Source organism: Cervus canadensis, chromosome 6, assembly GCF_019320065.1.
Source record: "Cervus canadensis isolate Bull #8, Minnesota chromosome 6, ASM1932006v1, whole genome shotgun sequence".
In the NCBI taxonomy this organism is placed as follows: domain Eukaryota; kingdom Metazoa; phylum Chordata; class Mammalia; order Artiodactyla; family Cervidae; genus Cervus; species Cervus canadensis.
In genome coordinates this window covers 65968862-65985740 of record NC_057391.1, presented here as the reverse complement: position 1 = coordinate 65985740, position 16879 = coordinate 65968862, and the positions used below count along the sequence as shown (strand labels likewise).

The window sequence follows — 16879 nt, the reverse complement described above, 5'->3', positions numbered from 1 at the left end:
AAGTTTTAGCCAGAAAGGGAAGAAGATGAGAGGAAGAAAAAATTGAAAAAGTAGTAGAGATAAATTTCCCAGCATTAGAAAGATGGAAAAGTCTGACAACAGAATGAGTAAATGAACCAATATTATTGTTGGTGGTGGTGGTTAGCCGTCCAGTTGTGTCCAACTCTTTTGTGACCCCACATACTGTAGTCTGCCAGACTCCTCTCTCCATGGGATTTCCCAGGCAAGAATACTGGAGTGGGTTGCCATTTCCTTTCTCTCAAGCATTTTCCCAACCCAGGGATCCAACCTGCATTGTAGGTGGACTCTTTACCACTGAGCCACTGGAGAAGCCCAATCAATATTACTGATTTCCAAAAAGAAGGAAACAGGGATTAATTAGTGGAATTTTAAAATTATGCTGACATTTCTGCTATTTTCTACTACTTTTTGTTCCACTTGTGTGTCTCATTTTCTCTCTCCTTTATCTCTCAGATTTCTGGTCTCTATACTAAGTAGCTTGGTTTCTAGAGTTATGAGAGCACTTTCTCAAACTTAGTAGCAGCAATTACAAATAATATCTTTCCAGTGAAATCAATTTTTAATCAATAGCTAGAAAAGCTGCAGAAAAATTAGTTGTTTTTCAACAAGAAAGAATAAGTTAAACTTACTTTTTTTTCTATTACTAAGTTCCATATCTTTTTTCCTCTATCTTTCCTAAGCATTTAAATCTTTAAGAATAAAAATTAATAGAAAATAAAGCTAGCCATCTCCTTGGATGATATATAGAGTTCAGATCTACGGTTCATCTAAAGACAGTTTCACACCTGTTCAAGCAAAGACAACCAAACACAACAGAAAGAATACTAAACAGAATCAAGAACCCAAGTCCCACCTCTATCATTAACCAGCCTGAGTGACCACACTGTACCTTTCCACCTGGCATTTCCTTAAGCTCCTTAATGTTTCAAATCAAATTCAGTATCTTCCCCACAAAACCTGGCACTCTTCTCTCCGCACTTCAAAGTCCACAACTACACAAGCCCAACTTCTCTTAATCAGTGACCAGTTACTGCCAATTCCGTACTCAAATTTAAATCTCTCTCCTTTCCATTCCTACTTAACTGCCTTTGTTCCTGTTCTCATTCTGGATTACTCCAATGGAGTTCTGACAGACCTCCATCTTTCCCTCACTTGTCCATGGTTCCTGATGCCTTCTTAAATATCTTAACTTGCAAATCCCTTGCTCACAATATCTTAAGGGACTCCAATGGCCTTACCCTGCCTACAAGGCTCTTAACGATTATCTGGTTCAATCTACTTCTCTAGCTATTTGATCAGTTACTGTATGGTAGAGTAACTGTTTAAGCTCTTTTTTCCCTACAGGACTGTAAGCTGCTTAAAAGTAGGGATCCTGCCTCAACATCTTTGTATCTTTTCTGACACTGTGTCTGGCATATCATAGATACTCAGTAAATGGTTGCAGAAAGAAAGAACAAATGACTGATCCCCATAAACCATTTAAAAGGGCTTCAGCTTATTTCATCTGTAAAATATGAAGTTTAGAACTGATGGCCTAAATTCCTTTCAGTTGTAAAAATCATAACTCTATGGTTTCAGGTTAAAGTTACTACAAGACTGATCCCTGAATAAGCTGAAGTATTAGCATGCTTTAACTAAAAGTACAAATATTTTTGTTATCTTTTTCTTGTATTTAGATCTAACATAAAAAATAATTAAAGTTAAAAAGTACCTCTGAATGATATACGGCTTGCTGTGAAACTAATGATTCTGGGTTTTGTTTAGCAAGAAGAGAAAGAATTGCATCAGCATGAACTTTTCTATGGGGCATCCTAATCACTTGTCCTTCGCTGGGAGGATCATCTTCCTAAATAAAATAAAAAGATAATACAATCAAAAAACAAAAATTAATCCCTCAAACAATCGCATTTTTCATATTAATAATTCATGATTCATAAAACTTAAGTCATTAGAAATATGATCATATTGGCACTTTACACAAAGAAGATGGACTCTTTACTATCATTTAGATCTCATTTCTATTCAACTATACTAAAAATCCTTTGTGCTTGCCTCAAATATAATCATCAGTATAAAATAATTTGGTTATATTTGAACTGGAGATTTACTATAAAAGAGGAAAATTAGACCTTCTGTCCCATGAGATTGAGTGACGGTGATTCATAAACATTTTATACAGGACCGTCAAGTTTTTTCTCTCACAGTCTCCTGCTTCCTGTGGATGCAGCACCCAAAGCTGTGCCCCAGTGTGGCAATGGGGGTGAAGCACCGCTGCAATGGCGCAACCTGGACCACAGGCAGAAATGAAAACCTACGGAAATATGTTGAGGCACCTACAGACCTTTGACTGCCCCTGTGCCTTTGTGCTGACCTCCAGTGCTTTTGAGGGGGCAGGAAGACCCAGCTTAGACTTCTTGGCACCTCAAAATAGACCAGTCCCCCAAATGAAGGACAGTATAGGCCACAGAACCAGAACACTGGATTCCTTTGTAAATACCAGAATTAACATAACTTTAGACTCCATTAATAGTAATCTTATCTAAGTATCTGATGTTTAATGAAAAAAAGTTTACTAGCTCTGGAGCACAAGCCTTTATCCCCCAGGTGTACACAGGTGAATGCCTACTGATTCATAACTTCAAAGTTAGCCTCAGTTTTTTAAGATTGTATTTCTGCATGTGATTCTATCATAAATTTGTAGCATATCTGATTTTAGGCTTAGCAAAAATATTGAAATTAATTAGTTTTAAATGCAGAAAAAGAAAGATGCTATAATTTAGTCCTGGTTCAGGCCAGCAATTTACTTTGAACAAACTTAAACATGCTTGGCACCAAGATACAGTTCTAAGAAGGGATAAAAATGCCATAATGACATATGAAGTAGGCCAAATATTAGTTTAATGCTTCTCTGAAAATAAAGACTTCTCCTTTAGTCTTCCCCCCAGTATTATTTTATAAAAGTGATTTCCACTCTCTTCAGAATAGATTCAACCAATTACTCATAATAATTACTTTTAGAAAAGTAACTGCCCTATTAAAATCTTATCAAAATGCTCCTTCATTATTTCATACTCCCACATATAGTAGAAAAAACTGTTTTAACACATTTTGAACATATGACTCTCCAGATTAGGCATCTTTCATTACTGTGTCTTCAATAGTGTAAAGATGCTATATGGCATCTTTCATTTTTTGTTTGCTGGACTTGACAAACTCCAGCCCCTTGCAACTCAAGCTTTAGAATTCAGATAGCCCCTATCATAACTCAAAATTTACAGTTCTTAGCTTGACAGAACTTAACATCAGGTTTCCCTTGTAGCTCAGATGGGAAAGAGTCTGCCTGCAATGTAGGAGACCAAGATTTGATCCCTGGGTTGGGAAGATTCCCTGGAGAAGGAAATGGCAACCCACTCCAGTATTCTTGCCTTGGAAAATCCCATGGATGGAGGAGCCTGGCTGGCTACAGCCCACAGGGTCGCAAAGATTTGGAAGTGACTAAAGCGACTTAGCACACGTAGCTTAAGTCGATAGCTTAAAATGAAAGGCAAAAGTATTATGTATCCACACAAAAATCTGTCACTATTATAGCTATGTGACACAAATAAGTGATTTAACCTTCTTCAACTCAAAGTAAAATGAGTACTAACATATTTTTAACAAAGGATGTATATCATCCTTTAAGATGCTTTTTGAAAATATAGAGGTTAAGGCTTCTAGCTGCCCACACACATACATGCATACCACATAACACTCATGACCTACTGAATCCACATATCAGAGGGTGGGGCCAAGGACACAGATTTTTAAAAGCTCCACTGGTGAATTTAATACACAGTCCTACTTTACATCACTTGAATGGGTTGCTTTAAAGAAATTCTCGCATTATGATTGTAATGGGATAGAAGAACATGATGTTTCAAAAGTATACCAATCTCCTTCTGTTTTCTTCACGATCATATACAATGATACAAATGAAAAGATTAATGTAACTAGCCTTCTACTTCCAGTCAAGACCAGAAACTTCCACCTGCTTAAAACAACTAAAACATGGACAAAGTTGTGAAAAAATGCATTTCAAAACATGGAGCATCAGTTAAAAAAAACAATGAGCCCTGAGAAATGGGAAACAAATCAAAAGAAGCCTAATGATGGCTCCAGCTCACGGCTTACAGGTTTCCAGTCTGTGGCACAGGAGGCTGAGCTAAAAAGATGGAGCTGAAACTCCAGGAAAGCCAAGACAGCTAGAGTTCTTAAGACAGACTGCTAGAAAAGTGAAAGCTGCAGAGACAGAACTCTGGAGAACTGCAGACGATTCCCTTTGAGTATTAAGCTGATTACCGATGAGCAGATGCATTTGCGGCACTTACGTGAGACTGCAGCAAGCGTCTGAGAAGGGACTGGATGTAACGGTGCCTGCTGTTCACTAACATCACACAGAACAACGGGCGTGGATAATGCTGCTCCCACTGGCCAGGCTGGAAAACCCCAACACTGAGGCGCTGAGTGGAGTACATGAGTCTCCTCTCCACAGTGGGGGACAAGTAGCCCTAGATTGAGTACCACTGTGGTACCGCCTAACAAACCACAAAAGCAAGACTCAAAAGGATGAAACTGTCTCTAAGTACTTCGCCATCTCCTGAGCAATGCTCAGAAATATTTATAGTAATGTAAAAGTGAAGAAAGTGTCGTGTCTGACTCTTTGCAATCCCACAGACTGTACCCTACCAGGCTCCTCTGTCCATGGGATTCTCCAGGCAAGAACACTGGAGTGGGTTGCCATTCCCTTCTCCAGGGGATCTTCCCAACCCAGGGATCAAACCAGGGTCTCCTACATTGCAGGAGGATTCTTAACCATCTGAGGTATTAGAGAAGCTCAGTAATATAAAACATATTATTCAGTTAAATATGAATATAATAAAAACATATTACTCAGTTAAATATAAATATAAGCATATCTTAATATAAAACATATTACTCAGTATATTGTATATTACTCAGTAATATAAAACATATTTATAGTAATATAAAACATAGAAGGAAAAGGTCTACACAAGATTTTGGCAGATAACTTAAAAAAAGTTCTTCTTAAAGATTTAACACTTCAGTACTTTTGTCTTGAGAACTCCATGAACAGTATGAAAAGGCAAAAAGGTATGACACTGAAATATGAACTCCCCAGGTTGGTAGGTGCCCAATATGCTACTGGAAAAAAGCGGAGAAATAACTCCAGAAAGAATGAAGAGACGGAGTCAAAGCAAAAATAACACCCAGTCGTGGATGTGATAGGTGATAGAAATAAAGTCCAAAGCTGTAGAGAGCAATAGTGCATAGGAACCTGGAATATTAGGTCCATGAATCAAGGCAAATTGGAAGTGGTCAAACAGGAGATGGCAAGAATGAAGATTGACATTTTAGGAATCAGTGAACTAAAATGGACTGGAATGGGTGAACTTAACTCAAATGACCATTATATCTACTACTGTGGGCAAGAATCCCTTAGAAGAAATGGAGTAGCCATCATAGTTAACAAAAGAGTCCAAAATGCAGTACTTGGTTGCAATCTCAAAAATGATAGAATGATCTCTGTTTCCATGGTAAACCATTCAATATCACAGTAATCCAAGTCTATGCCCTGACCAATAATGCTGAAGAAGCTGAAGTTGAACAGTTCTGTGCAGATCTATGAGAACTTCCAGAACTAACACCCAAAAAAGATATCCTCTTCATTATAAGGGACTGGAATGCAAAAGTAGGAAGTCAAGAGCTACCTGGAATGACAGGCAAATTTGGCCTTGGGAGTACAAAATGAAGCAGGTCAAAGACTAATAGACTTTTGCCAAGACAACGCACTGGTCATGGCAAACACCCTCTTCCGACAACACAAGAGAAGACTCTACACATGGACATCACCAAATGGTCAATACTAAAATCAGATTGATTATATTCTCTGCAGCCAAGATGGAGAAGCTCTATACAGTCAGCAAAAACAAGACTGGGAGCTGACTGTGGCTCAAATCATGAACTCCTTATTGCCAAAATCAGACTGAAATTGAAGAAAGTAGGGAAAACCACTAGACCATTCAGGTATGACCTAAATCAAATCCCTTACAATTATACAGTGGAAGTGTCTAATAGGGATTAGATCTGATAGACAGAGTGCCTAAAGAACTATGGACGGAGGCTTGTGACATTGTACAGGAGGCAGTGATTAAGAACATCCCCAACAAAAAGAAATGAAAAAAGGCAAAATGGGTGTCTGAGGAGGCCTTACAAATAGCTGTGAAAAGAAAAGAAGCAAAAGTCAAAGGAGAAAGGGAAAGATATACCCATTTGAATGCAGAGTTCCAAAGAATAGCAAGGAGAGATAAGAAAGCCTTCCTCAGTGATCAATGCAAAGAAATAGAGGAAAACAATAGAATGGGAAAGACTAGATCATCTCTTCAAGAAAATTAGAGATACCAAGGGAATATTTCATGCAAAGATGGGCACAATAAAGGACAGAAATGGTATGGACCTAACAGAAGCAGAAGATATTAAGAAGAGGTGGCAAGAACACACAGAAGAACCATACAAAAAAGATCTTCATGACCCAGATAACCACAGTGGTGTGATCACTCACCTAGAACCAGACATCCTGGAATGTGAAGTCAAGTGGGCCTTAGAAAGCATCACTACTAACAAAGCTTGGAGGTGATGGAATTCCAGTTAAACTATTTCAAATACTAAAAGATGATGCTGTTAAAGTGCTGCACTCAATATGCCAGCAAATTGGGAAAACTCAGCAGTGGCCACAAGACTGGAAAAGTCAGTTTTCATTCCAATCCCAAAGAAAGGCAATGTCAAAGAATGTTCAAATCACCACACAATTGCACTCATCTCACATGCTGGCAGAGTAATGCTCAAAATTCTCCAAGCAAGGCTTCAACAGTACATGAACCGTGAACTTGAACAAATGTTCAAGCTAGATTTAGAAAAGGCAGAGGAACCAGAGATCAAATTGCCAACATCTGCTGGACCATTGAAAAAGCAAGAGAGTTCCAGATAAACATCTACTTCTGTTTATTGACTACGCCAAAGCCTTTGACTTTGTGGATCACAATAAACTGTGGAAAATTCTTCAAGAGATGGGAATAACAGATCACCTGACCTGCCTCCTGAGAAATCTGTATGCAGGTCAAGAAGCAACAGTTAGAACTTTGACAAAGACCAACAGACTGGTTCCAAATTGGGAAAGGAGTATATCAAGGCTGTATATTGTCACCCTGCTTATTTAACTTATATGCAGAGTACATCAGGTGAAATGCCAGGCTGGATAAGGCACAAGCTGGAATCAAAATTGCCAGGAGAAATATCAATAGCCTCAGATATGCAGATGACACCACCCTTATGCCAGAAAGCAAAGAAGAACTAAAGAGCCTCTTGATAAAAGAGGAGAGTGAAAAAGTTGGCTTAAAACTCAACATTCAGAAAACTCAGATCATGGCATTCAGTCCCATCACTTCATGGCAAACAGATGGGGAAACAATGGAAGCAGTGAGAGACTTTATTTTGGGGGGCTCCAAAATCACTGCAGATGGAGACTTCAGCCATGAAATTAAAAGACGCTTGCTCCTTGGAAGAAAAGCTATGACCAACCTAGACAGCATATTAAAAAGCAGAGACATTACTTTACCAACAAAGTTCTGTCTAGTCAAAGCTATGGTTTTTTCCAGTGGTCATGTATGGATGTGAGAGTTGGGCTATAAAGAAAGCTGAGCACCAAAGAATTGATGCTACGGTGTTGGAGAAGACTCTTGAGAGTCCCTTGGACTGCAGGGAGATTAAACCAGTCCATCCTAAAGGAAATCAGTCCTGAATATTTATTGGAAGGACTGATGCTGAAACTGAAGCTCTGGTATTTTGGCCACCTGATGCCAACAATCAACTCATTGGAAAAGACCCTGATGCTGGCAAAAATTGAAGGCAGGAGAAAGGGACAACAGAGGATGAGATCGTTCGATGGCATCACCAATGTGATGGACATGAGTTTGAGTAGGCTCTGGGTGTTGGTGATGGACAGGGAGGCATGGTGTGCTGCAGTCCATGGGGTTGCAAAGAGTCGGACACGACTGAGCGACTGAACTGAAAGATTAACATATAACTACCACATTATCCATCCATTCCTCCTTAAGGTATTTGTCAAAGAGAAATGAAAGCATATATATACAAAGACTTGCACACAAGTGTTCACAGCAGCTTTATTTGTAATAGTCTCAAACTGGAATAAACCCAAATGTCCATCAACAGGTGAACAGACAAACAGTGGTACATCCATACAATAGAGCACTACTCAGCAATAAAAAGGAATGAACTATGATACAAGCTATAACCCAGATAAATCTCAAAATAATTATGCTGAGTTAAAGCAATCACACACAAAAAAAGAATACATGCCATGTGATTCCTTTTATATAAATCTAGAAAATGCAAACTAATCTATAGTTACAGAAAGTGAATAAGTGGTTGGTGGGAGAGGTATAGCGGATGAGAAGAATGATGAAAGATGAGAAGGAGGGACAATGAAAGGCACTGAGGGAAATTTTGGGAGTGATGGATGACGAGTATGTTTATTTTATTAACTGTGATAATGGCTTACAGACGTATACATATGTCAAAAATTATCAAGTAAGTTTTAAAAGCAACAATATTAGCAATGCTTAGCAAAGACTATGGATAAATGTGGGCTTCACTGGTGGCTCAGAAAGTAAAGAATCTGCCAACAATGCAGGAGACCCAGGTTCATTCTCTGGGTCAGGAAAGATCCCTTGGAGAACAGACTGGCTACCCACTCCAGAATTCTTGCCTGAAGAATTCCATGGACAGAGGAACCCAGCATGTAGTCCATGGGTTGAAAAGAGTCAGACACAGCTGAGTAACTAACAACACACATACACACACGCACAGATAAATGTAGATGAAAGTTGAGCACAACAACTCTTCCTCACTTAGGTTGTTTGAAAACATAAAAACTAAAGATTTCTATTCCTTAATAGTTTTCAAAAGAAAATCCCTATTATAATTTCTGTGTGGTATTTACATTATATAACATATAACTTGATGTATATGTAAAAATACATTTTTAAATGCCTATTTTTTGTCTATAAAGCTAAATAATAACCAGGAAGAGTTAGTACCCCTTGGTCCTATTTCAGTAATTCTTTTAAAACTAACTAAATTCAATTATTTTTTTAGCATAAAGAATTATAATCATGATTAGGGAAAAATAACAAATACAAGAGAGTTGTTTTCAACATTGAAGGTCCTGCCTGCAACACTATAAAGGCATTTACAATATCTCCATGTGACAATGTACACTGAGACTTTCATTATCTAATTACATTAATTGCATGTTTCAACTACTGGAGCCACAGGGGTTAACAATAATTTTCTATTTATTCTTACGATTACAATAATGAAATATATAGATATGATAATAAGATGTATAAGAAACTTTAAATTCCTTCATTCATTTTTTTAAAAATTTTATGACCATAACTCAAATATTTGAGGAAAAACCCTGATCAGTTGCAGCAAGTTCATCAGGATATCTTTTATGTCAGAATTCAAAGTGAAGTGAATCATTTCTTACCATTTCGAGGGCATCTTTCAAAGTACTGGATAAGCTATCATTTAAGCTTGCCAGATACAGTCCTTCATCTCCTAAAACTAGAAATTAAAAATGCAAAAATTTAGAAAAAAGAAGAAGCAAATTAGTAAATAATCTCACCATAAAGTTGTAAAACATTACACTTAAACAATAAAAATACTGACAAAGTTCATAAATCATAATTCACAAGCTAAAACACATCTGCCAATGCAAGAGACATAGGTTTGATCCCTGGGTTGGGAAGATCCCCAGAAGAGGACACGGCAACCCACTCTAGTATTCTTGCTTGGAGAATCCCATGGACAGAGAGGCATGGAGGGCTAACAGTCCATAGGGTCACAAAGAGTCAGACGCAACTGAAGAGACTTAGCATGCATGCACGTTCAGTCTCACCAGTTCTTTAAAAAGTATATTTTATAACAAAGATGAAAAAAAAAAAAAAAAGATGAGTTTGATTTACTTCACTTACCAGCTTGGCAGAAATTAAAAAAAGCTATAAATATCAACTGGAACTATGAAACTGAAAAAGAGGAAATACTCCTATATACTATTGATACAATTAAAAACTGATTAAAAACTGATTCAACTTTCTGGAGTGCATGTTGAAAATGTATTGCTATTTTAAAGGTGCCTACTCTGACTCAGCAATTTCACTTCTAGGCACATATTTTAAGGAAGCTATCAATTATATATTAGATATATAATATATGTTAAAGGATAGTCAGTGGAGAACTATGTATGGTATGAAAACACTGAAAACAATCTAAATGCCCACCAGTAGGGCACCACTAGATCAAAGTAAACAATCTAAATGGCCAGTCACTGAAAAAAAGAGGTAGGACTATATGTATTAGTATAGGAAAATGTCCACAATGTATTTAAGGTTAAAAAAAATTCAGGTTTCATAACAGTATGTATAATATGACCCTATTTTTAAAGGTAACATACAAATGTATTTAGGTACCTATATACACATATTTAAAAAAAGACTGGAAAGTATACTGCAAACTTTTAAGAGTGATACTTCTGGAAGGTGGGATTTATGAGGGAGATTTTAGAGTCTGAGGTTAAGGTTTAGAAAAGTTAACTTGCAGAGTCCATATTCTTTCTACTATACTATGTTAAATCTTAAAAACTAAGTAAAAACATTTCACACAGAAAAGTATTACTTAGGAAGGATCATAATTTAACCAGTGAAATCAACTGATACAAGTTAACTTACTCTTAGGAGCCACTTTGTGACCACAGTTAAATAAGATCTCTCCTTCAGAGATGGGTCTATCTAAGGTTTCCGTCTCAGAGGCAGTAACACTCAAGGTACTCTCCACAGTGGAGGAATCTGAACTTGGCATCTGTATGGGGGAAGGAGCCTTGATACCAGCAGAGAGTGGCATAAGGGCAACTGGCTTTGGAGGAGCAAGCTGAGCAGGGAAGTCCTCGCTCTCAGGTTCTTCATCCTTGGCCACAGACATTACACTAAGAAGAAAGAGACATGGTTTGAATTTATCAGGTTGGTGAAGGCCGATATTCATTTTCATATAAGAAAATAGATCCAGGGATTTCCCGGGCAATCTAGTGGTTAAGACACCATGCTTCCACTGCAGGGGGAAAGGGTTTGATCCCTGGTCAGAGAACTAAGATCCCTCAGGCCACACAGTATAACCAAATAATATGAAAAAAAAAAAAATAGATTAAAAAATACTGTCTCCTTTAGACATATTTTATATTAACATATAATTAACCAACTATAATTAACTATAACTGTAATTAACCAACAAGACCTATTTTTTCAAAATCATCTTCATGTTTTACTCTCTTGATTAGAACTTTCAAGATGGTCCTGATCATCTTGAAAGTTCTACCATCCCTAAAATAAAGCTTATAGGGGGATACATGGTAACATAAAACTTAACTGATCATAGTAAATGAAGAGTCACATTGGGGAAAAATCATATTCTATTTTATTAACAATATTATAGATATCTTCATTTTAATCTGTTTCGCCCCAAAATTAATCTGATTCCCCGTCAAATTTAACCTGTTTCCCCCAAAATTTTGTTTTAATAAAAAGAGAACTGAAGGAATAAATTTGGTAAAAACTTAAAATTTATGAAACTTCTTCCTATTATAAATTAGCTCATGAATTATAAACTTTTATCTATCATTTCTGATGTTTTCAATAGGTCATCTAAGTCAGCTTAAGGTAAAATGTGTAGTTGCTAAAGGTGAATATAGTATCATTTACATGGCTCTTGGGTGAAGCTCTTCTTGAAGAGAGTTGGGATTCTCTTCTGCCAGTGGCAGGTCTCCATCACTCCATGGCTTGGGAAGCTCTGGGCTTGACACCTTCAATTTATCAACTGAAGTCTCTGACAAAGTTGGGGTAAGAGCTGCTGCGGGGGGAGGTGTGGTCGTTGGGGTGACTGCTGGGGTATTAACAAGTGTGATGGCAGGCATATCATTTCCTAAAGGTTGTTTTAAAAAGAAAGAAAGAGTCAATTAGAAGTCCACAGGGAAGGCAAGATACGTTGTTTCAGATAGCCTTTAACATTTTGGCATACAAATAATGGCAACAATAATTAATAATTAAGGCCCTTAATGAGAAAATTCCCAAATTAGTTTAGTAAAGTACAAAAAAATAACCTTGAAAAGACTTCAGTTTCAACATTACCATGAACTCAAAACAATCTAAATATGTCTACCAGATCATATACTTTAAAAAGTGGAAACCAAATCCTCAGTTTTCCTTCCAGCAAAAGTGATTTCCTGAAACTTAATCAGCAACAGCTATGTGTATACTAATCTACAAAGACTAATACAACAAACCATACAAGCAACATAGTTGCAAAAATTAAAATTGAGTTATAGAAATAAAGTTTCTACCTTCTTCAGCCAATATTTCTTTCATGGGAATAGCTACATCGTGATCTGAAACACAGGGAGAAGAATCTGGAGTTTTTACCAACAGGTGCTCCTTAGGAGGTGATGAAGGCGAATGAGGAGGAGTTGGCTGTGGGGTAGCCAAGGGGGTGCACACTCTTGCCTAAAATAAAACAAGATAAGTAGTGCTTGTAATTCCAAAATAAGGGCAATTTGAAAAATAAAATGATCTCATTCAAAGTTACATAAAATTTAAATGGATGGGGGGGTGAAAAATGGAGTCCTCTATATTCTAGCTATTTGTTTCAGGACTAGCCTGAGGAAGCCTCAGACAACTGAAACAGCTCTACCTCAGAATTAGGCTCCCAAGAAATCTAAGGCCCCCTTATCTAATACAGAGAGGAAAACAGCTGAAGATCAAACCCATACACAAGCTAGGTAAACCAAATAGCAGAAAGAAAGCATTTTAACTAATTCATAAGATATCAAAAATCAGCCTTTTGGTACAAAAGAACAGAGCTTACGAAAAGCAATGGAAGGATAAGAAGAAGTAGGGGGGAATAAAATGAAGACAATGTAGAGATGAAAAGTATTAGAGAAGGGAAAAGCAAAAACTTTAAAATCAATTTGTTAAATAAGTAAATAAAATAATTCAAAATCCAAAAAGATGATAGTGAAAATTAAGTCTCCTTTCCTATCCGTGTCCTATCTAACTAGTTCCCATCCACAGAATTACCAGATACAATCTTGTCATTTTTTTTATATCTAGAATTTTTAAATTTTTTATATAATTTTTATAGGTCACACTAGGTTTACAGTTATTACAAAATATTGGCTATATTTCCACTTTAAAAAATTTAATTAAAATGCAAGTGATTTACAATGTTGTGTTAGCTTTAGGTGTACAGAAAAGTGATTCAGATTTTTTTGCATTATAAAAAACCTTTTTCAGATTCTTTTCCATTATAGGTTATTGCAAGATACTGAATAAAGCTTTTCATGCTATATAATAGGTCCTTGTTTATCTATTTTATATATAGTAGCTTATATCTGCTAATCTGAAACTCCTAATTTACCCTTCTCCACCTTTCCTCTTTGGTAACCATAAGTTTGTTTTCTATATCTGTAAGCCCTCTAAGTTCATTTGCATCATCTTTTTAGATTCCACATATAAATCACATCATAGGATATTTGTCTTTCTCTTTCTGACTTACTTCACTCAGTATGAGAATCTCTAGGTCCATCCATGTTGCTGGAAATGGCAACTTTGTTCATTTTTATGCCTGAATGCCTAAATAGTATTCCATTGTACATATAAATCACATGTTTATCCATTCATCTATTGACAGACACTTAGGTTGTTCCCATAGCTTGGCAATTATAAATAATACTGCTGTGAATATTGGGGTGCAAATTAGTGTTATTGGTTTTTTTGAATATATACCCAAAAGTGAAACCGCTGGGTCATATGGTAGTTCTATTTTTAGCTTTTTGAGACTTAAGTCATTTCATGTTGTTGTTTAGTCGCTCACTCATGTCTAACTCTGACCTCATGAACTGGGCTCCTCCAGGCTCCTGTGTTCATAGGATTACTGGAGTGGCTTGCCGTTTTCATCTCCAGAGGATCTTTCCAAACCAGGGATTGAACCTGTGTCTCCACGTCTCCTGTACTGAAGGCAGATTCTTTACCACTGAGCCACCAAGGAAGCCAAGGTCATTTCATATATGTACGTGTGGAATAAATTCTCAGAGGTGGGACTGCTTGATTAAAGGGCTAACAGAATTCTTAATTTGAATACATACTGCCAAATTTCCTTTTAAAGAGTGTCATTTTACACTAACACCAGAAGGTATGAGAATTTATGCTTCCTAAAGGTTTGTTGAACAATGGCATTAATCAGACTTTGAGTTTTTCCAATCTGATTCGTAAAAATGAAATTTCAATGACTTATGATTTTTTTTTTCCTTACTATCAGTGAGACTGACCACCCTTTGCTATGAATGTGGGTCATTTGTATTTCCTTTTGCTTTGTGAACTGTCTAGACATGCCTTTTCTCTATTTTTCTACTTGTCTTTTCCCTTTCTAAAACATACTTTTATAGTGGGGTGATTGGTCTTCATTCTGTATTTTGAGTTGCAAATTGATATATAATTTAAAAATCATGAAGCATATTAAAAATCCTATCACATTGGAATTCCCTGGCTGTCCACTGGTTAGAACTTGGTGCTTTCACTGCTGGGGCCCAGATCTGATTCCTGGTTGAGGAACTAAGATCCCATAAGCCACGTGATGCAGAAAAAAGAAAAAAATTCCATAGCACTGCTTAATATTTTGCATATTCTTAGCTTTGTTTTTTAAGTGAAAGAAATACACTATATGTTTTATTCTTCTTAACTGCATAAGCCAATAGCATAAGAGTGCTGTTTTCAAATATAACGCTACTGACTCTTCATCATGAGAAATTTATTCTACTAGTCTTGGTAATGGGTAATAATTATAAACAATTAGTTATTGAGTATTTACCAAGTTCCAGGCACTAGGTTAGTTCTTTCATACATCATTTCATTGAATCTTCCACAAAATCTTGTGTATTATGGCTCAACAAGATACAGTATCATAAAGATGTCAATTCTTCCCAAATTAAACCGACCAAAACTGAATTAATTCTCACAAAAATCCCAACAAAATATTTTATAGTACTTGAAAACTAATTTAAAATATTTATCAAAGATTAAACGGCCAAAAAAGTCATGACAATTCTTAAGATAAGGAACAATATGCCAATGGAAGATGAGAACTTGGCCTCTTTAATATTCAGAAAGCAGATTTTGGTAAAGCTGTCATTATTTAAATTCTAAAACTTTATCTCTAGTATAAAGTAGATCTCAAAACTAAAGTAACAGAACTGAGGGTTCAAATTCAAATCTTCCCAGCTCCAAAGTTCATGCTCTTAACAATTACATATATTTCCAATTTATACAGCTTTTTCTATGTTTTTTCATTAAATTACCCTTGTAAAAATATATGGAATATATGGGCAGAAGACAAAGTTAATTAGTACAGACAGAATCATAACCCTGGCAACATCTGTACTACATACATTACTGATGAGTTAATAAATAAAGCATAGAACAAAACTATGTATCAAATCTCTGGCACACTAATAACACTATACCAATTACCTGACATGAATTTCCATAAAATTCAAAGATGTAACTTTATGTGTATACTTTAAATGAGTCAGTTTAAATGTTTCACCAATATAAAATGATGTCTTTATTATCTACAGGATCAGAATTGACTATGAAGTTTTAAAGAGTTGGTAATACAGAGTACATTCTGGTTTTGCAAAATTTCTTTTTTTTTTTTGGTTTAAAAAAAAATTTTATGCAATTCTTAAAGGTTACAGTCCATTTACAGTTCATACAAAATACTGGCTATATTCCCTGTGTTGTACAATACATCCTCTTATTAATTTTTAAATTTTTAATGAAAGGATTATTTTACAATATTGTGATGGTTTCTGCCATACATTAATACGAGTTGGCCATAGGTATCCATGTGTCCCTCCCTCTTGAGTCTCCCTCCCCTCTCCTTCCGTGTCCCACCCCTGTAGGTTGTCACAAAGCATCAGCTTTGAGCGCCTTGGTCATATAGCAAATTCCCACTGGTGATCTATTTCACATATGGTAATGTACAATGCATCCCTGAAGCCTGTCTTAAACCCAGTGGTTTGCACCTCCCACTCTCCTACCTGGATACTTCCTCTCCTCCCCGCCCAGTGGGAGCGGTTTTGTGTAATCCCATGTTGCTATAACAGATTAGAAACTCTATTTAACATAGAAAGATTCATTAAACAATAACAGAAATGCTTAAAATATATTCTTTTTTTTTATATTTTCTTCTAAAGATTAAAAATATCAGTTTATGTAAGAACCAAAAGCAATGCATGCGATTGTTAGCTATATCTTGAATTTAAAAAGAAAAAAGCTATAAGGATACTTTTGGAACAACTGGAGGAATTCAAATATGGACTCTATATTACATAGTATTAACATATTCATGTTAAACTGGGGGGCATAATAATGGTATTTTGGATATGTAATAAAGAATCTTAATTCTTAGGACATACTGCTGATGCTTTTAGAAGTAAAATATCATGATATCTACAACTGTCAGATGACTTTTAAAGAATATATAGGGACATCCTTGGTGGTCCAGTGGTTAAGAATTCACCTTCCAAGGGGACAAACGTTCAATAACTTGGTTGAGGACCTAAGATCCCACATGCTGCAGGGCAGCTAAGCCTGTGCACCACAACTAGAGAGCC

General features: G+C 36.3%; 1 protein-coding gene across 7 annotated transcripts in view; it reads right to left on the bottom strand.

Moving 5' to 3' along the window:
• The window catches only part of KIAA0586 (KIAA0586 ortholog), a 114617-nt gene that overhangs the window by 44759 nt on the left and 52979 nt on the right, over positions 1-16879 (bottom strand). For 5 of the 7 annotated variants that reach the window (XR_006270089.1, XM_043472191.1, XM_043472190.1 and 2 more), the window contains 5 exons: positions 12551-12710; positions 11913-12132; positions 10890-11143; positions 9650-9726; positions 1733-1867 (listed from right to left, as the gene is read on the bottom strand). Coding sequence is in view for 6 of the 7 variants with exons in the window: in XM_043472191.1 (XP_043328126.1) it covers positions 1733-1867; positions 9650-9726; positions 10890-11143; positions 11913-12132; positions 12551-12710 (846 nt within the window). In the remaining variant the exon portion in view is untranslated. The remainder of the gene's footprint in view (positions 1-1732; positions 1868-9649; positions 9727-10889; positions 11144-11912; positions 12133-12550; positions 12711-16879) is intronic. The other 2 variants (XM_043472194.1, XM_043472196.1) reach the window with 1 other exon arrangement.